Here is a 21183-nt window from a genome sequence, read left to right on the forward strand (position 1 = left end):
TTGTGATATCATGAAGCGATAGTTTTCAGGTTAACAGCTCCTTTTACCTTTTGTTCAGTAGAGATTGTAAATTCCAGGACTGAAATTATCCAAATGATTCTAGTGAAGCTGTATGGAAAAACACAGTGGAGCACTTCCTGTATTGCCACATGACATCACAAGGTGGAACAGAATGTTTCTGTTTGAGAGAAGAACTCAGCCTAAATATGCAGGTATGTTTTTGATGGGAAAACATTATGATATAGATCAGAAAATAGTGCAGCATGGGCCCTTAAAGGAGACATGTTATACATTCTTTTGTCTTTAATTCTATTTTACAATTGCCTTTTGTCACCTAGGGACAAGTATTTCACATTTTCTAATTGAAAATAATGTCTACATATGGAAAATATTCTTTATAAACTACACCTCCAGTTCTAATGAGGTATTAGGCTTTGGAGCTCCCTTTGTTGTCAGTGGTGGGAATGAGCAATTAGAAAGTAGCCTATATAACTGAAGTCTGTATTCCCTGTGAGTGCTATGTTAACAGAGCCATGTGTTTGACTGTACAAGTTTTATCTATGACTCAACTAAATGGCTAAAATGCAGTTTGAGCATCAAGGCTCTGTTACACAAGAAGATTTAATGATTTAATGAAACAAAAAAGTCAGTTTTGCATAATATGTGTTCTTTAATTCTCTGTTGTGTGGCTCCCTCCAGCTAAGTTGTGTTTCCATGATTGTTTCCTGGTCCAGGGGAAGAGCTTTGCTACATGACGTCACCCAAACAGAACTGATTCCAATCCAAAATCTGAATCGTACCTGAATTATACATTTTGATCCTAGTGTTTCCAAGGCACTGTAAGATATGGCTGGTGAGAAATCATAACATTTTTTTGTTGTATCACAAAATTATGAATTCATCAATGAATAAATGAATAGTAAAATATCTTTGGTAAAATGTACACTTTTGGTTAGATTTAATTAATTTATTTTGTTTTTAATTAACCTGTAGGCCATGATTTATAAATTATACAAAATCTTAACATAAAAAAAATAAAATAATAATAATAATAACATTTTATTCGTGGGCATTTTGCGATTGTTGATAGAGAATTTGCATGTCTGTGCTGTGCCAAGGACACTGCCAGCTCAGACCTTGTTATCTTGGCCTGTGTCATCAGAGGTATAATACTCCCTACAACAGAAGCATGGCCAGACTAAACACAATGTGTCACAATCACAATGTGTTGAGGGTTCATGTCTCTAGGTCCGGTACTGATGGTAAATAAACTTCTCCTGTGTTAGAACTCCAGCATCATGTCTCTTCTCTTCAACTCCCAGACTAGTAGAATTAATTTATTTTTATTAATGTGAACAGTGGTATAAGACAGAGCAGAACGTCTATTATCAACAGACAGCCTTGCAGTTACTCTGAAATGTTTTGTATGTACTGTAGCCTATACCGCTGATCCACATGACAGCACCACCAATTGACAGACACAACTTACAAAACGCTATTTTCAAACTAATCTGAAATATTGTTGTTGTTGTTGTTGTTGCTGCTGCTGTTGTTCTTTCGCCCAAGGACATGAAATCCCGAAAACAAATCAACACAAAACAATCACTTTGGCAAAATCTATCCAAACGAATGACTTTTCCCTCATTTCACATTCAAACACAAACCATAGGCGCAATCATTAGCATTTGTAAACTTTTAATTCATGCTTAGTCTTTTGTGTCTTTCTGAAGGCCGCTCGCTCGTCTCCTCCATCCTCGTCTCCTCTCTCCTCGTCTCCTCCGTCCTCGTGTCCTCTCTTCTCGCCTCCTTGCGTCCTTGGGCTTAATTGCTTTTCATAGACGCGGGTGCTGATTACGTTTGGTCGCGCGACAAACAAACAAATCGCGGTGAGTACGCTACAAGGCGCGCGGAGGGATAAGCTAAAAGGCCCTAGATGCAAAGAGGGCGTCCTTCGACAGGTGGAAAAAAGACCCTTTATGTAGAGCGCTTTAGAAGGAACAAGTTGTATTGTTCACGCACTCAGGAGAGAAAGAAAGAAAGGGGGAAAAGAGAGAAAATGAGAGAGAGAGAGAGAGAGAGAATGAGAGAGAGAGAGAGAGAGAGAGAGAAGATAGGGATAGAGAGGACGGACTGAGAGAGTGAGAGAGGAGAGAAGGAGCGAGAAAGGGAGAGAAAAAATTGAGACAGAGGAGAGCCATGGGGAGAGAGAGAAAGAGTGAGGGAGGAGAGAGAAAAAGAAGGAGAAAGGAAAAGAGAAAGGGAGAGGAAGGAAGAAAGGGAGAAAGCGGTAAAGGAGAGAAATGTGGGAGAGAGACAAAGGAAGAGAAAGTAGAGGGAAAGAGAGAGAGGGAGAGTGGAAAGAGAAAAAGGGGGGCAGCTACTCAGTGAAAATTGAATTTCTGACATTTTGGCCATATTAAACTGAAAAAAAATACTTTGCATTTTGCCGGATTGTTGGGTCAAAGGTAAAGGCAGTTTTTACATTAATAAAATATCACTGCACTCAGATTGTTTTTAATGAACATATATAACATAATATTCACAGGGGATACAGACTTATATATTACTTGTTTATTTTCCCATTGTTCATTCCTGTTTCCATGTAGTTTATAAAGTATTTTTTCCAAATTCAAACATCATTAAGTTAGAACATGTGAAATACCTATCCCAAGGTAACAAAATGTATGTTTAAAAGAGAGCTCATAGCCCCACTCTCATTCATACACCTGTGCACTCCAACAATGGAGGCAGGATGGGTGAAGTGTCTTGCCCAATGACACAAAGACAGTATGCTCCAGCCAGAGCTGAGCCAACCTTGGGAGTGCTGAGAGAACATTTCAAACGGTAAAATGTGAATACAATTTACGAGCAAAGGCCCTTCAGCACTGCACTTACCAGAATGAGGCTGCAGCTGGGTGCACCTTTGCATGGTCTTAAAGCTCCAAAGTGTAATATTTCTGATGGAGGGTCTGATATTATTTTGCCTGGAAAGTTCCACGGAGTATAGTTTAATAATCCCGGGTGAGCATTGGACAGAATGTTACAGTTAAGGGGGGTTCGAATAGGGCCTGGGAGAGATTGCTAAAATACTCAAACATGCATGGATGACATCTAAAACCTCAGGCATGTTTCTACGTTTCTATGAAATAACGTTATAACATGGGAAAAATCTCCAAAATTGTTGATTTTGCACAGTACCCCCTCTTTAAAACATTCACTGTGGATCTATGTGAGAGCAGCTTTCACTTTCACCACACTCTGATATTTTGAACTCTTATTTCCTCCAATCCTTCATGTCAGGAATCCTTTCAAACAATCAAATGCAAATGTAGACAGAGAGGGTGAGGGGGCTGAGAAAGAAAGGATGGGGGTAGAGGGAAAAGGGAGGGAGAAAGGGAGAAAGAGAAAGAGAGAAAGGGAGAGGAGAGGGAGAAAGGGAGAAAGGGAAAAAGAGGGAGAGAGAGGGAGAGGAGGAGAGAAAGGGAGAGAGACAGACAGAGAGAGAAAGGGAGAGGGGAGGAGGGAGAAAGGGAGCGAGAGAGAGAGAGAGAGAGAGAAGAGAGAGAAGTGAATAGAGAAACATAATGAGACACATTTATCGTGGATTCAAACAAAGGGACAAAAGAAACAAGACAAAGACCAGAAGGTGAAGAAAACATGTTTGCACTGGTATGTTTACGTGACAGCACGACTGAAATTGCATGACTAAGATAAAAAATGGCTGCCACAGAAGGAGCTGTCAATCAAACAATGGGGTTCAGTATTGTCAGTATTTTTGGTCCATGTTTTTTGCAACTTCCCAACACGGAAGTTGGAGAAGAAATATGGAGACCTTATTCATAACTTTTCAACATTTTAAATAAAGTTAGATTTTATAGCAAAAGATCTGATTGGCTACATCAGTTCTGAATATGACAAGGAGGTGCAGTTTTAATACGGCTAATAGTAGTAGCTGCTAATGTCGGAGCTGGTGTAATAAAATGTGGGTGCTTGACATTTAACATTGAAAGAGTGTGCTGAAGGTGAGTGGATTTTAAAAACACAGAGCAGCACTTTTTGGATTACCACCTGATAATGTCACAAGGTGAAACATAGTATTCTGGAGTGCTAGGATTATTTGTTTAATTTTGATACTATAAAACAGTATAAAAACAAGATACAATAACAGAATGATGCATATAGACTCCACAAATATAATGTTGATTTCATTGTGTTACATTCACATATTAAATGTTCACTGAAAGCAAATTGTTGTATTTTATTTTGTGTTACAAATAAAGGTTTGGTTAAAATTAAGTTGCACTTCTTGTCCCCATATTGAAATTTGTCCTCTGCATTTAATCCATTCTTCAATGCCACTGGGGCATCTCTTCAGGAGCACTGGCACTCATCTCCAAATCTACCTTAGCTGAAGGATTTTAGCTCTAGTTCATGTTTTGGGCTGATATAACCGGAGAGCACCACCCAGACACAGGGAGTTTAGACCTGTCGCATGTGAACGCTTCACCTGGAACTGAACAACACGGATTCTCAAGAGTTTGTGAATTCACAAAAATTCACAAGAATTCATCTTGCTGACCAGGCTAAGTGCTACATGGCTTAAAAGTTTTGAAAATTATTCATCTACAGAGCCTTTAAAAGTTCGTAAACTGAAACATCGAACGGGTTTTATGATACATGCTTCATTTTGCCTCTTCTGGAGTATAAACAACATCATTTTAAAGGGTCAATACAAACTTCACTTGTGCCAAATGTTTTATGTAGATCTGGGTCTATTTCCAAAGACATTCATGAGTTTTTTCCTCAATCTAAACTCGCTGAAGTGAGGAGAGAATAAGATGAGAGTTTGAGTGAAAATGCACTGGTGATTCAGAAGAGGCGACAGGAGCAAACAGGAGCAGACAGGAGCAGACCGCGTGTGGTAGAGGGCGGCTCTTGGGTGCAGGGGGGTAATTGCTCCAGCAGGGGGTTGCTAAAGAGGCGTCTAAATGCAGCAAAGCCCGCTAAATACCTCCAGCACTCACAAGCACGAGCTCATGTTTTCTACTGTTTGAGACAACTCCATTCTGAGATTTCACCTAACTTCAAATAAAACGTATGGAAAACAAGTTAATAGCACAAATAGCACCTTTAAAGCAGACCTGTTATGTAAAATGGGCTTTTTAGAGCTTTTAACCATGTTATAATGGTTTCCCTTTTCATTTACCCTCTGAAGTTGTATTTACAGTTATTCATGCATGTTTGAGTAATCTTTATTCTTCTGTAGTCAATACATCATTGCTCTGATCTACCCCTGATTTCACCACCACCAGTACACAGCCACCAATTTTATTTTCTTAACTGTGAGCATTGTGTAGTTGTTTTGCTACAAAAAAAAATAATAATAAAAATCTGCCGCTCGCTAGTGTGACTGTGCAGCTATCCATAGGAGAGGCTGACAGATGCAAAACTCTTTGTTGTGAAGACCTTTACGGCCACGTCAGCTCCCATTTTAGGTGAATATTGTGATTTAAAATGTCCAAATTATAATATTATAGTGATCCACGGGTGTCATAGATTATGGCAGACTACACAATATGTCTGCTTTAAAATTATATGAAGGTTCAAAATGGATGCAAAAGTGAACTAGATATAAATATGTTTAATGATTAATTAAGATAAACACTAACCATTATCTGTATATTTAATAAGAATTAAGGTATAATTTAGAATTTCTATCCAGGGTAAATATGCTGGCTTCTCTGTTAAAACAAGAAAATACATTTTTATAAGCCTCCAAAGTTTTCTTAAAGAGGAGGTATTATACAAAAAAAAATAAAAATGTTTTTGTAGCTTTCTACTGTGTTATAACATTGTTCCCTAGTCAAAAACATGGCTGAAGAGGATTTAAATGCATGCATGTTTCAGTTATCCAGCGACCAGGCCCTATTCAATCCCCACTTATGGTTAGATTCTGTGCATATAATAATAAGTAGTCGGCTTTTTTTTTTACAATTATCATATATGTTTTAAGCCTGTAAAACCCCTCACCACACACTTTATACACTTTTCTCAGACAGGCATTAACATTTTCTCACATTTCTCTCTTGTTAAATTAATTAATAGTGACTCAGCACTGTCAGTTCCTCTGACTGTGCCTCTTTGTCCAGGTGCCGTTCTGCTGTAGTGTCCATTGGACATTTATGTAAATTTGGCAAGCTGAACACATTCTGTACTTTACAGGAGACACTGCATGGAGGAGATTGATTGACAATGGTCTACAGTCCCTTAGTCAATCAGGACGCAGAACACAATGTGCGTTCATACGCTGCAAAAAGCATATAAAATTGTACTAAAAAATCTCAGCAAAACATCAAGACCGCGAAAGGTGAACCGCGATATAGTGAGGGACCAGTGTATACAAAAACATGATACAAAATTGTACACAACAACGACAGACCTGATGTGGTGTTCAGTAGTTCCATTGGCGGTATGCATGCTGATTGTGATGGGATAGCGCTCTGAAGGAGGTGTGACGGAGAGCATTAAATGTTAATGTTAAACGTGATCTATAGTTTTGGATGAATATAGCATTTTCAAAACAATAAAAGGTAACAAGTGCCGGAAATGAATGAATAATGACTATAGTGTAGCGCTTTGAGAGGCTTTGAAAAAGCGCATTACAAGTGTAAGCCATTATTATTAACATGGTGATCTAAATACGCTCTCAGAGAACTCCCCTTTTAAAAGCAGAATTAAGTAACATTTTTAACTCATTTAATGTCTTTCAAAGTCCCGCTGGTGGTTACAAAGGTGATTTTGGGGTGTTGAGTGTTGACGACAGTGCATTCTCACAAGCGACCTGTAGGAGGAGCGTTACCGCGTTAAGTGTCTTAGTTCTGCTTTAACAGTAGTTTGTATTTAAGGTTTGTATAAAATATAGACAGGTGAAATAAATGTATTCATGTTGTAGTTTTAATCAGTCTAACACAATAGCTACTTCCATGGAAGTTGCTTTGCTGGGTTGTGAAGGTCAACTTAATACCAGTCATAGGGAAAAAGTCTATTATTAATTTCAATGTCAATAATTCGAATATAATACAGTTTAAGTTATGTACTGTTGATTAAATTCAGTTATTAATGTATTTATAAATGTATTCATGGACAGAATTGTGTTAAACAATTTTCAATTTTCATAAGAAATATTTGAGAGGAATATGCATAAATGTTTTCCAAATGCACACAATATCTGCAGATTAAGTAGACTTTTGACCTGCTTCCATCTGCAATGTTGCTTTTAACACTCTCTTTCTATGTCTCTCTGTTTGTCCATCCTCAGGACGCAGACCCAGCCCTTTAAAGGAACACTATGTCACTTTTAGCTGGAGTGTATAGTATTCAATTTTGTAACTTAAGCACAAGTACAGATATCAGAGCAGAAAATACTCAAGTAAAAAGTAAAAGTATCACACGAAAATTTAGTTAAGTAAAGGTATTAAAGTACCCGTTTGAAAATGTACCTAAAGAGTATTTTGAGCAGATTAAGAGGTCTTGTTAAAATGTGGTGATTTTGATAAATATTTGGCTTAGCACAAACAATTTTATCAATTGTTGTTTCCTAGCTATTTTTATTTATTTGTTTGTTTGATTTGCACATACATCTACACTTTTACTTAAGTAATAAAATTGAGACATACATACATACATATATATATATATATATATATATATATATATATATATATATATATATATATATATATATATATATATATATATATATATATATATATATATATATATATATATATATACACACACACACACACACACACACACACACACACACACACGTTGCTCCTTCTTTGGTCAAGACCGTGTCCAGTTTCTGCTCCAGAACACCGGACTGGTTCCAGTGGTCGAACGCACTGATGTAAAAGTACTTAGTAAAGTACTGTACTTAAGTAAATATTTTTGGTATCTGTATTTTTCTTAAGTAGATTTTAAAACAGATACTTTTTTACTTTTACTTTACTACATTTGAGAGCATGTACTTTCTACTCCACTACATGATTGACGTTAATAGTTTGAGCCAGCAAAAATATACAAATAAAAATAGCTAAGAAAAAAAAGAACAATTCAGTTGTTTCTGTTGAAAAAAAAAATAATCTGCACAATTTTTTATCAGAATCACTACATTTGAAGCATCATGAAATCTCAAAATCTATGCAAAATAGTTTTTACTGTTTAAGTAGATTTTTAAGCAGGTAGTTCAATACTTTTACTTCAGTAGATTTATTCATGTGACACTTTTGCTTGAGTATTGTTATTATTATTATTTGTTTATTTATTTATTTTTGCTCCAGTATCTGTACTTTTACTTAAATAACAAAATAGAGTACTTCTTCCACCACAGCTGGTTCCTCTCGGACCCTTCACAGTGTCTAGACTTCTAGAATATTTCAGATGGAGGGCTGCCACCTGCGCCTGTATTACTCAACGGGAGGCTCACTGTTTTTGTAGGAAAGAACCAAACAGAAAACACATATTATTCATCAGAGATTGAGATTCACAAATTTGCCATATTGTGTGGGTTGAAGAGCTTTCAGATGTCAATAATCACACCTTTGTGATTTAATTATGCCCTCACTTTATGAAGCTATTGAGAAAAAACAACACCTTAAAGGAACTGTGTGAATTCTACCCTCTTACAGCTTTAAAACAATCACAACTGAACATGAGTGTCCAGTGTCTTAACCAGCAGATAGGGGACACATACAAGTATTTGTCAATCTCAGTCTATGCACAGGCCTCATGTGAAAGCTCAGAACCTCCAGAATTCACTCACTGAGCTGCAGAGGCTGCACTAGCTTTGATTAATGATTGGCTACAGGTGCTGGGGTTTAGGTAGTGACCATTCAGATCAGAGAGTCATGTGAGGCTCATTCAACAACCTGGCAACAACCTGGAGCAACAACCTGGAGCTCAACGCCCAGAAGACAGTGGAGATGATCGTGGACTTCAGGAAAGTCACAGCCCCCCTGCCTCCCCTCACCCTGACGGACTCCCCCATCACCACTGTGGACTCTTTCCGCTTCCTGGGCACCTGCATCACCCAGGATCTCAAGTGGGAGCCGACCATCAGCTCCCTCATCAAGAAAGCCCAGCAGAGGATGTTCCACCTGCGGCAGCTGAGGAAACGCAAGCTGCCAGTCCAGATGATGGTGCAGTTTTACACGGCCATCATTGAGTCCATCCTCACCTCCTCCATCACTGTGTGGTTCGCTGGGGCCACTGCCAGGGACAGACAGAGACTGCAGCGCATTGTGCGCTCTGCTGAGAAGGTGATTGGCTGCAGCCTTCCATCTATACAGGACCTGTACGTCTCCAGGACTCGGGGGCGAGCAGGCCGTATAGCAGCTGACACCTCTCACCCTGGACATGGACTATTTGAGCCACTTCCCTCTGGCAGGAGGCTACGGTCCATTGGGACCAGAACCTCTCGCCATAAGAACAGTTTCTTCCCCTCTGCTGTTTGTCTCATGAACACTTTATAATATCTGCACTAAACTGGACACTTTATAACACCGGTCACTTTAATAAGCCACTTTGCACTGTTGTTCTGATGCTGCTATTGTACATATTTTTTCCCTTTAAGTATTTCATTTGATTTTTTTAAGCATATCTTTTTAACTTTGTGCATGCTCTTATTTGTATTTGTATTTATTCAGTGTGTTTATGTTGCACTTTTTCACCGTATCAAGTTCCTAGTTTGTGAACTGTGTTCACAGACTATGGCAATAAAAGTCTTCTGATTCTGATTCTGCTTTCTGATTGGATTATTGTCTTGAGAACCAAAATCACCAAATTATTCTTAGTAATTAAGAATAAATCACCATTACAATTGTTATTAGTAAAAGCTATATTTGATTTGAACATGTCTACTACTAGGGACTAAGATAAGTCATGTTTATGAAATGTACAAATCAAAATCACATACACTTCACTTACATTCAGATCCTTTAATTCATTCATACTGACAGAAGATGTTTAGCTTTGTGTCAGTTTTTAGTTTTGTGTGAATAGGCCCAGTAGATACAGAGATATTAACCATGAACAAGGTCAGCAAATCTGCATTTTGACTAACGTTTAATACAATATACAGTTCTATGTAGAATATTTCACAGTATTTTGTGCAGAGCAGGAGGGTGGGTCAGCTGGGCTCTGCAGACTCCTGGGTCTGCTGTGGTCCCCTTTGGGTCTGAAAACAGCACAAGGAAAACAGGTCAGCAAGTCAGTGAAATATCTATTAAAATTATGCTTAAACTTCTTAGTATTTGGTGAAGTGCTTGTGTGTGTAACAGCAGCAACAGCAGCAACAGCAGCAGTAGCAGCAGTAATAGCAGTAGTAGTAGCAGTAGCAGCAGTAGAAACAGTAGTAGTATCTGAAGTACCTGTAGTTCTCTGGTGAGGTGTTGGTTGGTGTAACAGTAGTGTTAGAAGTAGCGATAGTGGTAGTAGCTATAGAATTTGCAATACCTGTAGTATTCTGGTGAGATGCTGGGAAGTGTAACAGTAGCAGCAGCAGCAGTATTCGTATTCGCAGTGTTAAAACCTGTAGTACTCTTGTGAGGTGTAGGGAGTTGTAACAGTAGTAGTAGTAGTAGTATTTTCAGTACCTGTAGTACTCTGGTGGGGTGCTGAGGCGTGCAACAGTAGCAGTAGTAGTATTTGCAGTATTTATACCTTTAGTACTCTGTTGAGGTGCTGAGGGGTGTAACAGTTTATTTGCAGTACCTGTAGTACTCTGGTAAGGTGCTGGAGGGTGCTGCAGTGCTGGTTTCGAGCCGTTTCTCTAAAGAAGAATTTGTGACACAGACGACAGAAGAAGCCACTCACAGGGACTACGTAAGAAGAGTCTGTGATTATACATACAAACACAAATGCACATGAGCACTTTGTAGAGTAACTGTGGTCTTTAAGGTTAAAATTAGCATTAGTGTTTATTGTCCCCAAAGGAAAGTGTGCCTTCTGCATTTGATGCCGCTGGGGTGGAACCCATCTCCAGATCTTGATCTAGTCTTGGTTAGGACTACCTTAGCTGGGGAATTTTACCTATTGTGCATGTTTTGGGCTGATGGGAGAAACCAGAGTGCCCTGAGGAAACCCACCCAGACACAGGGAAAACATGCAAAACTGCACACAGAAAGGTTGGGCAGCCCTTCTTCTTGCTATGAGGCAAGAATGCTAGCCACTCAGCCACTGTGCCACCTGAATGAAATTTAAAATTCCTAGTACTTTGGAAGACAAAGTACCATGAATTTGAAAGTAACTTTCAGTTTTTAACATTTCTTCCATTTTTCTTATTGCCACATTTGTTTGCAGTTTTTTGCATTGTTTTCCTTGTAAAAACCTGCACAGATGTGAACAGACCAGAAAGAAAACAGATTATTCACATGAGATAAAATTGTTTACATGACATTTCAATAATCTGATCATTAGAAATCAGATAGATGATCAGATTTTTGCTGTGCATGCCAAGTGTCAGAAATGCAGGTCTAGTGCCATCTGCTGATGTTATTTATATAAATTTCATCACACTACAACCAGCTACTGTTTTTTCTACACACACAGATGACTGTAAATTACCCTCTAACTGCAGTGTCCAAAGTAATTTTAAAAAGCATAATGCATAATATAGGAGCACATCTGTGAAATGTAATTCTCCGTTCTGAAACTGGCCTACCGTAGACTGTGTGGGGGTTCAATTCCTGTGGTGCATCTCTCTCAGTGTCCTCCTTCAGGAAACACAAACTCTTTCAACTCACACTTTAAAAGTACTTAACCCTTAAAGTATAAAGTATAATATATTTTTATTTTATATTTTTATATATTACCGCTGTTTGATTCACATGTTTGTCCATCGGCTCATCTACATCCAATCCCTCCTCTATGTCTCCTCCCTTCTTGCCTCCTATGTCCTTGCCTCCCATGTACTTCCCTCCCATTTCCTTGTTTCGTCTGTGATCTATCGTTCCTACTCTCTCTCCTAGCTGAGCATCCTTGTCTCCTTTGGAAGCCTTCTCTCTCCTTGTCTCCTCTTCACTTCTGGATCCCTCTTTGCCACTTTGTTTTGTATCCTTCCCTCCCTTCTCACTTTCTCTGTCCTTGTCTCCTATGTCCTTCTCCGCTCCCACTCGGTCTTCTCTCTCCTCGTCTCTTTCCTCCTTCTCTCTTCTGTCCTGGTCTCCTCCCTCCTTGTCTCCGAACTGTATTTTGGATTCACTTTCGAAGCAGCCGACAGCGTCCACAGTTATCATGTCGTCTTCCTGCGATTTGTCCAAGTGAACCTGGAAAGAAGTCCAACAAACAAGTCCAAAATGGGAGTAAACCAGGATCTGAAACGGGTCTAAACTGTGACTAAACCAGGATCTGAGCCGGGTCTAAACTGGGACTAAACCAGGATCTGAACCGTGTTTAAACTGGGACTGAACCAGGATCTGAACCGTGTTTAAACTGGGACTGAACCAGGATCTAAACCATATGTGAACGGGGTCTAAACAAGGTCTAAACCAGGATATGACTCAGATGTGAACTGTCTAAATGGGGACTACACCAGGACTACACCAGGACTACACCAGGACTACACCAGGACTACACCAGGACTACACCAGGGACTAGATCAGGACTAGATCAGGACTAGATCAGGACTAGATCAGGACTAGATCAGGACTAGATCAGGACTAGATCAGGACTGTGGCTAGTTATCACCTGTTGTTTGTGCTCAGGGCTCTTCATGTGTTCCACAAACTTTCGTGGTGTTCTGAAATGCCTGTGACACACAGGGCAGAACGGGCGGGACGACTTCTTATACTCCTGCAAAGAAATGATATATACTTTATGATTTCAGATCCAGCAGCAATAAAATAATCTCTTTTATACCTATACAATATTTGGGCAGTTATAACTTTTCTTTATGTTTTGCATGGTTTGTGACGTTATCAAACGATTAATGTCTTAAGTTAAATCACATTATATAGCTACGATTTTAATTTACCTTTACCTTATTAACTTTGAGAGAATGGCTCCACAAAGTTATGGATATATATTAATGCTATATTAAAGACACTGTACTTGATTTTTAAAACATGAAAAACAGAAATGGTTCATTTTAAACAGTTTGCAGTCTTTGTTATTATATTTTTTCCTATGCATGTTTTATGTATTGAAAAAAGATTAATTTAACAAAGCGATAAGAGCCACTTAAGAAAAGCTAAAAGTTTATGTATTTTACCACGTAGTGTGTTTAATGCATCAGCCTGGAGCAGTGAGGACATTGGACCTGAGATGTTGCATTCACAGACCTTGTGCTGTTTTGAACGTCGGTGTAGAATGACATCTCCAGTGAAGTGGCTCTGACACACATCACACCAGCGCACCGAGGCTCTATGCTGCCATCTAGATGACACAGCCCTGAAGAAGACATTTTTTTTTTGTACTTTTGGACATCTTGGAATTGGGGTTTCATGTTGTAAAAGGTAGTATCACATATGTGTGGAAAACTTACCCAGTCTGTGACCTGGCAATGCTCTGAGTGATCTGCTGCAGTCTGTGCTGATGGTCTACTCCACTCATGTGGTGCTGGAAAGACTATCAAGGCAAGAAAACAGGACTGAACCAGGATTGGACCAGGACCGAACCTGGACAGACCCAGGCCTGAACCAGGACTGTTCCAGGACTGAACAATGAAATGGAAGATAACAGGGGTGCTGTAGAAAGGAAAATGTGCCAGAAAAGTAAGCAGTAATCATGCTTTTAAAACCAATCCTGTACGCCATAGTTTCAGGTGTTAATAATATGTATTTAATATGTAGAACAAAGTAACGTTTAAAGGTGCACTATGTAACGTTTATAGTAGAGGGTAAGTCACCTGTTTGTCTCCAAGTAAATATTACTGCTTTTCCACAGTGTAGCATTAATCATAACTATGGTAACCCTGGTATTTATTCAATTATAGGTGGTTTTATTGCTCAAAAATACCATGATAAACAAGTATTCTTACTTTGAGTGGTGTCACCTCTCCACAGAGCTGACCTGTGAATTGTCCTGGTGGCATTACCTGCTTGCTTCCATGGAGATGGAGATACAGATTTAAAGGGCTTGTACCCGATTTCTTCCATGTATGTGAGCAAAATGTGTCTTGCCCCAGTACAGACATATTGTATAAGCAGGACTAGTTAATTTTAAACTGTTTGCAGTGGTCCAAAGTTATTCCTCATTTATCTTATGGATTCCATGCATCCAGATTAAGGAATAATAAGCACTTTTCACAACCAAGTCAGCGTCAGTACATCGGACATATTCTGACCTCAAGAGCAGTGCCTTTAATGCCATACGGAGGAATATTCCAGGCAAAGCAATATCTCCATGGAGACAAGCTCAGTCATCAGCTTGTGCACAATGCACCAGAAAAGTTCCATAGTGCACCTTTCAACAAAGCTGCAATGATGCAAATAAAATCAAAACACATGGTTGTTTTTGATGAGGGGAAAAAACATTTAAACAAAATATTTTCCCATGTTTCACCTGTGCAGAGGGGCAGCTGCAGTGGCAGAGGTGACAGGTGAATCTATCTGATGTGTGGTCCTTCTCTCCAAACTCTCGGCTCTCACTGCTCCTCTGGATTGTTACCTTCAGACAGCCTGCAGACGCCAGCTACAAGAGAGGAACCAGGATTGAAATAGGGCTGAAGCAAGGCTGTACCAGGACTGAACCAGGATTGAACCAGGACTGGATCAGGACTAAACCAGGGCTGAACCACGATGGAACCAGTATTGAACCAGAACTAAAACAAGATGGAACCAGTACTGAACCAGCACTAAACTAGGGCTGAACAAGGACTGGACCAGGACTGGATCAGAGACTAAAACAGTACTGAGCCTGGACTAGCCCAGGACTACACCAGGGCCAAACCAGGACTTAACCAGAGCTAAGTCAGGACTGAGCCAGGACTTCAGATCAGAATCAGAATCAGAATCACTTTTATTGATCCCCGAAGGGAAATTCTCTTAGTTACCAGATGCCACAACCACAGGATAGAATTTAAGAATAAAAATAAAAAGTAATTTAAATAAGAATAAAATTTGTGCAATAAGAATAAAGTGTCATGCAATAAGAAATAAAGTGTCAGTGTTTCTAAAGTGTCAGTGTTAAACAAAATAAATAAATAGATCATCTCACAAAAATCACACACTATTTACATCTATGTACAAGTGGAATATTGGAGTATTGAAGTGTTTGGTTACAGAACGGAGTTTAACAGTTTGATGGCGACAGGCAGGAAAGATTTCCTGTGTCTCTCAGTGGAGCAGCGTGGCAGTAACAGTCTGTGGCTGAACGAGCTCTTCAGATTGGCCAGCACCTCGTGGAGGGGGTGGAGGGGAACAGGGACTTAAACAGGGACTTAGCCAGAAATAATAGGACTAAATCAATAATACAAATTACTACAAATAAACCAGGTCTAAACCGGGTTAGTTCTGTACCTCTGCTGCTCTGTTGTCCTCACTGCTCTCTAGCATCACCTGCTGTACTCCATCTTCAGGACTAACCCTGTCTGAAACACAGAACACACTTATAGGTGATACAAATTGACTCCAGTCCAAACTGTATTTATGTGAAAAGATACCTTCCAAAGAACATGCATCACTTCCTGATTGGTTACATGACTCTGGACCTGTCTCTCTATTGGTCAAAGTCTCCTCTGAACTGCCACACACAAATGCAAAGTATTATTCTCTAAAGTTTTGTATTTGTATTTGTCCTATATTACACAAAATTTACTCTTCTGAGCTTGTGCTATAATGCTGTTACCTCATCAAAACATACTTGGAGTTGTGTTTTATTTCATTCACACATGTTTGAGTAATCCTGGATTATTAGTCTGTCTACATCTCCAAAGGTCAAAATGCTCAGTTCCACCTTTAATGTCATGAAGTGGTAGTTTTAAAATTAACAGCTACCTTTTACCTTTAGTTCAGTAGAGATTGACCATTTCAGGGGAGAATTTATCCAATGATTCTAGTGATGGTATATGGTGTAATACACAGTGGAGCACTTCCTGTATTACCACATGACATCGCAGGGTTTGTGTGTTAATCATGTATGAATGAAACAAAATATAACTCCAGCTATGTTTGCGATGAGGAAACAACATACAACATAGATTAAAAAATACAGTAAAAAGGGCCCTTTAAGCACAGTTAAATATGAACAGTGTTTTTACTCTGAAATGAATATCCTTTTGGCCTCAGATTCTCCATCTTCTCCCTGGGTTTCTCTTACTGGTTCCTGAAATAAAAACTGAAATAATTTTATGTAAAATAGGGCTCGAAGATATAATCGCAACAAAACTGAAATAGCAATCTGAATGGTCACAATTAGCTATTTTTAATACTGCTATTATTTAAGTGTCATCATTTTCTCAAACAACAAAACAAATATCATATATGCGCTTTTGTCTACTATATAGTTATAATCTATAACAACCGTGGATAATTATGTTATATTTTGGACAAAAAGTCAGCTGACTTCCATTTTAGAAAACTGCAGTGTCCAGTGGGAGCAGATGTAGTGTAAACGTCATCCCAACAAAGAGCCGTGCAGCTCTCAGCACCTCCTATGGATAGCTGCACATCACACAAGCGAGTAGCAAAAATATATATTTTTTAATTTTGTTTGTACCAAAATGCCTAAGTGACGCTGCCTATTCCTATCTGTATGATCAATAAAGAAAGTAAGATTAGAGAATGAAGTAAGTGCAGAGCTGTGGGCGTATACAGATGATGGTGAAAACGGGAGTAGATTGGAGCAATAACCTTTTGAATACAGGAGTATAAAGATTACTCAAACATGCAAGAATCACTCCAAATACAACTATGAGGGGATAAATGAAAAAGGAAACAATGATAACATGGTTAAAAGAAAAGTCGATTTTGCAAGTCCACTTTTAAAACGGGTAACCCTGTAGTTTAGACCTGTATAACATGTTCTGAAATGCATGAGATTCTTGGATTAGTTTAGCAGTTGCACTCCTAGAAAATACCACTAAATCATAAATCACAAAATTGCAATCACTTAAGTGCAATGAGATATTTTTTTCAAAATTGTTCAGTCTTAAGTTAAAATGGCTTTAATAAACCAGGGATAAGCCCCGATTAAACCAGTGCTAAATGAAAACTATATCTACCTGAGGAGGTTGGTGTACTTCATGTATAGAGGGACGTGGCCGTCTTTGTGCCGGGAATTGAACCAGTGTCACATTATTACTGCCCACTGGTAAAAAACACCTGCGTGCAGACACAGGTTAAAATGTTAGTCTAATCTTCAACTAATACTTTGGTAATACATACTTAAAAATAATTTAAACTTGTGAGTGACCTGTCTGTGCGTCTCTGCTGCTGTTTCACCATCATCCAGATCAATTGTGGTGTCCAACAGTGACAGGGAGGTTGGGCAAACTGCTAAATAAAGAAGGCATAACTTCAGATCAATTCAACATTAGAGTAAGGAGTAGGAATATGGACTACAAGATAAACAACTGATGTCTAGAAAATCATAAAGAAATAGAAGTAGTAGTATACTTAGGAGCATTCTCCAGGGAAATAGATGTTGCTATCGTTTTGTGCCATATTGTGGAAAATCATAGCCAAAGGAACAACGTTTCCATGGAAACAAGCAGGAGGAGGCCCTCTTCCGAGCCAAATAGCCTAATCAGGCTTGTGGAGATGCAAGCCCGCTCACAGTAAGTGTGCATGATTTTCTGTGTTTCTCAGTGCAATAAAATTAAGCATAATGGAAAAACATGCTTTTATTTATATTTTTGGCAAATAAGTTACATATACGGCTTTAACATTGAGACATAAGTTCGCAACAAAGCCACTTTGTGTAAATTTCATCTTATTTTATCGCTTCGTCTTTTGAGTTAATGCGTAAAAAGAGCAGAACTGTTCCTTAAACAATTTTCCGCAAATGCTAAAATACAAACTTAAATTGTATTAATTTATACGCCGAACAAACTATTGCGCTATCAAATGTATTACCACAAGTATTCTCGTGTAAATACCTATATTTCAATAATAAAAAGATATGGGATTTAATATTTATTGAACCAGGTTCCACTTGCATTACCTTAGACTACGGGTTTAGATTATGGGCTTTAAAAAGCAATAAAAGGTCTATCTATTCAACCATAAAAAACAACGAGGAAATATATGAAATAAAATGTCGTGCCATGCTCTGTAGTGGTTTGTTTAAATGACTTACCTGAGACAGAAAAAACTAATGCTAATGCTAAGCCTGTTTATGTATGTTCAGAACGGGAAAATTGTCTAGCGCCCTCTGTTGTGTTGTTGTAAAAAGTAGTACGTTAAACATTTAGACGAAATTCATTATTCAAAAATAAAAAAATAAATAACTAAAATAAAGACTTTAATTTTGTTTATACAAGTATTTATTTTAACCCCGGTATATATTTCTGCTGGGCTAAATTGAAAGTTGAAGGAACCCGGTCCCTTTCTGGTTACAGTTTCTACTCTTTATCCAGTCGGACTCGTTCAGCCGATGGACCGTTGTTATGGGGACAGGAGGAGCTAATGAAGCTGAGCTAAAATGAGGGAAAACACAGTCAAAATGAGCATCTAAAGGTACTGTGTGTGAATCTAAGACTTGAAAATTTCAGAACAATCGGTAAGAGGAAGTAAAAAGACATACAGTGAAAAAAAAAACAAGGCAACGTGGAGCGAGAGATGATCAAACAATCGGAAAATCAGCGGGTAAACGGTTTACTGCGGTCTCAGCATTTCTGCTCTCTGCATCCAATGAACCACCTACCTCAACTAAACAAGAACTGAAAGGTTTCTCAATCAGGTCCAAAGTGGGGCTGAACCAGGACTAAACCAGGATCAAGAATACGGAGGATTTTTACGGTTAAGGTCATTGGAGGACTTGTGTGTGTGTAAGAACAGGTGAGTCTGGATGCGATGTTACAACTGTGGTTGATGTTCAATACGAATGATTCGCATACTAAATGGGGTGATTACCTGTTTATCTTTTGCTTGTGCTACACAGCCATCTAGGCCTCTGCTCATTTAAAGATGCATTATGTCACTTTTCTAGCAGAGGGTATGCCACCAGTTTGTCTTGCCAGAGATGAATGTTTCACGATATAACAAAACGTTTATTTATCCTGTAATTCATTATATTACAGGTGTTGTTAATTGCAAAGAGTTCTTGATAAACATGTATTCTTACTGATTACGGCGGTATTTTTCCATAGATGTAACTTGGCTGGTAGACCTTGGCTGCTTGTCTCCATTGAGATAAATAAACTGTATGCCATACTGTAAAACACTCTAGGCAAAATAATTACATTTCATGGAGCCAAGCAGATGTTACCTTCTTGTCCAGAAAAAGTTACATAGAGTGCCTTAAATAATGTCCTACTCCCAGTCTTTTAATTTTATTGCAATATCCCACCATGTCTCACCACATTACACAACTTGTCTCGCTATTACTACTATACTTTCATAGGTTTTGGTGAGCCATTGAATAAGTATCCTGAGGTACACCACATTATATTTGATGGGGTCTGAAACAAGAAGACTCACCAAATTATTAGAAGAAGATTAGAAGAAGATGGCCTAATGATGAATCTGACTTATTGCTATTTTCCTTTATTAAACCATCCGTAACTAAGTGCAGTTAACCCAGACTGCATCTCTCTCCAGGTTGGATCATGTCGGGCTCGGCTTTGGGCCTGGTTGTGTTCCCATGGCAACCCCTGATCCCTTGGTGACCCCTGACCCCTCAGTGACCCCTGTGTCTGACCCCTCTGCCTTGCAACGCTCCCCTCTGGCTGCTAAAGCCCTGAGCGACACATTTGTGGGGCTGAGGTACCGGGATACATCCTTTCTTATCTGGAGTCAACAGCAGCTCCAGGCCACACCCCCGCAGTCTTACTTGAGCCGATCACAGCACACCTGGTACAGTAACCACGGCAACCAGCCTGTCCTGGTCCCCGAGAGGGTCCAGAGGCCGCAGACCGAGTCCAGGATCTGCTCCGTGCAGTGACTTCAGGAAGTGCAGCCTCAAAGAATGAGACACTATATCTACTATTGAATAAGGAATAAATAAGGACCAACTTCTAAAACCAACCCACATTGGCATACAAAAATGTCTATTGTTAATGTGTCTAAAGTACATACTCAAAGATTTTAAATATATTTATATACTTCTGGAACAAATTTAGCATTTGTTTACGGATAAACTACAGGACATAAACAAATAAAGGTTCACTCTTTCTTTTAATGAAAACATTTCATTCTTTGGGCAATAATGCAGAAGCCATTCTTCATTCTAATAGAAAAGGAGAGGAGAGCTGGGTTAGCCCCAACCAAAGGGGAGGAGTTTACTCTAGCACTGCTCTATACTTGTTGATAGTTTCATGTAGTTCTGCTATAATTATTCTCTGCCTGTATTTGACATCCTCAAATGGCACTGCTCATGACACTCCACTCATTGAGAGGCCAGTTAATCCATCCTCTTCAGAAGTCCCAAATTTAACCTGAGAACTGATATGTAACCAATATTTTCTCTGGTAGAATCAATCAGCTGATCTCCAACAAGCAGTAGTTGAACATTTATTACATTGTTAAAAGGTTAGATGTTAACATTTGTTTTTAAAATCCACACACCTTTGGCAGACTCATACTGATTATTATCCTTCACTACACAGCTAACCAACTTTGATGCTAATAGCTACTGTTTTTTCCCCCTCATTAAAGCTGATTCACTCTTTTGGATACATGTTCTGTAACTTAACTTACAAGGATGCCTCAGATATGACAGATAATGTTTCCTACACCTATTAGATTGTTAACCCAAAAACATCCTGGATACAGATTTCATGGATTTAAGCCTGGATAGGGTTGACATTCTATACTGTCCTTCAGTGACTCTGGGTCACTGAAGGATGGGGCCCAGATCTGAGCCAGGATCGTAGTCCGGAGTACCTAGCTGGAGGATCACTGCGCATGTTTAGATTGATGGAGGAAACCAAGATGCAAAGGTACACTCCAAGTATTTAACCTACAACCTTCTGATGTGAACACAGTGTTAAATGGCAATGAAAAGTATTGACTGTATTAT

At 38.9% G+C, this 21183-nt stretch overlaps 2 protein-coding genes across 5 annotated transcripts; one reads left to right on the forward strand and one right to left on the reverse strand.

The window, feature by feature from the left end:
* Positions 1-9984: 9984 nt before the first annotated feature.
* Positions 9985-18382, reverse strand: ciz1b (cdkn1a interacting zinc finger protein 1b). Of its 4 annotated transcripts, none has more exons than XM_055224160.1 (14): positions 18301-18382; positions 17416-17498; positions 17225-17324; positions 16262-16326; positions 15665-15744; positions 15522-15592; positions 14566-14694; positions 13547-13629; positions 13344-13452; positions 12751-12855; positions 11877-12329; positions 11726-11777; positions 10777-10898; positions 9985-10240 (listed from the first exon to the last, which is right to left on the reverse strand). In XM_055224160.1, the coding sequence occupies exons 2-14, from the start codon at positions 17448-17450 to the stop codon at positions 10193-10195; spliced, it is 1452 nt and encodes a 483-aa protein (XP_055080135.1). In that variant the 5' UTR covers positions 17451-17498; positions 18301-18382; the 3' UTR covers positions 9985-10192. The 4 variants fall into 4 exon arrangements, with proteins under 4 accessions (XP_055080135.1, XP_055080134.1, XP_055080133.1 ...); XM_055224159.1 differs by having other exon boundaries at positions 16262-16338; XM_055224158.1 differs by having other exon boundaries at positions 10064-10240; positions 16262-16338; positions 17416-17495; positions 18301-18354.
* A 1392-nt stretch (positions 18383-19774) lies between these two features.
* LOC117376050 (putative uncharacterized protein BRD3OS) lies at positions 19775-20188 on the forward strand. Its single transcript, XM_033972455.2, has one exon. The coding sequence runs from the start codon at positions 19807-19809 to the stop codon at positions 20104-20106; it is 300 nt and encodes a 99-aa protein (XP_033828346.1). The 5' UTR covers positions 19775-19806; the 3' UTR covers positions 20107-20188.
* The last annotated feature ends 995 nt before the right edge of the window (positions 20189-21183 follow it).

The sequence above is a fragment of the Periophthalmus magnuspinnatus genome, chromosome 9 (genome assembly GCF_009829125.3).
Source record: "Periophthalmus magnuspinnatus isolate fPerMag1 chromosome 9, fPerMag1.2.pri, whole genome shotgun sequence".
Lineage (NCBI taxonomy): Eukaryota > Metazoa > Chordata > Actinopteri > Gobiiformes > Gobiidae > Periophthalmus > Periophthalmus magnuspinnatus.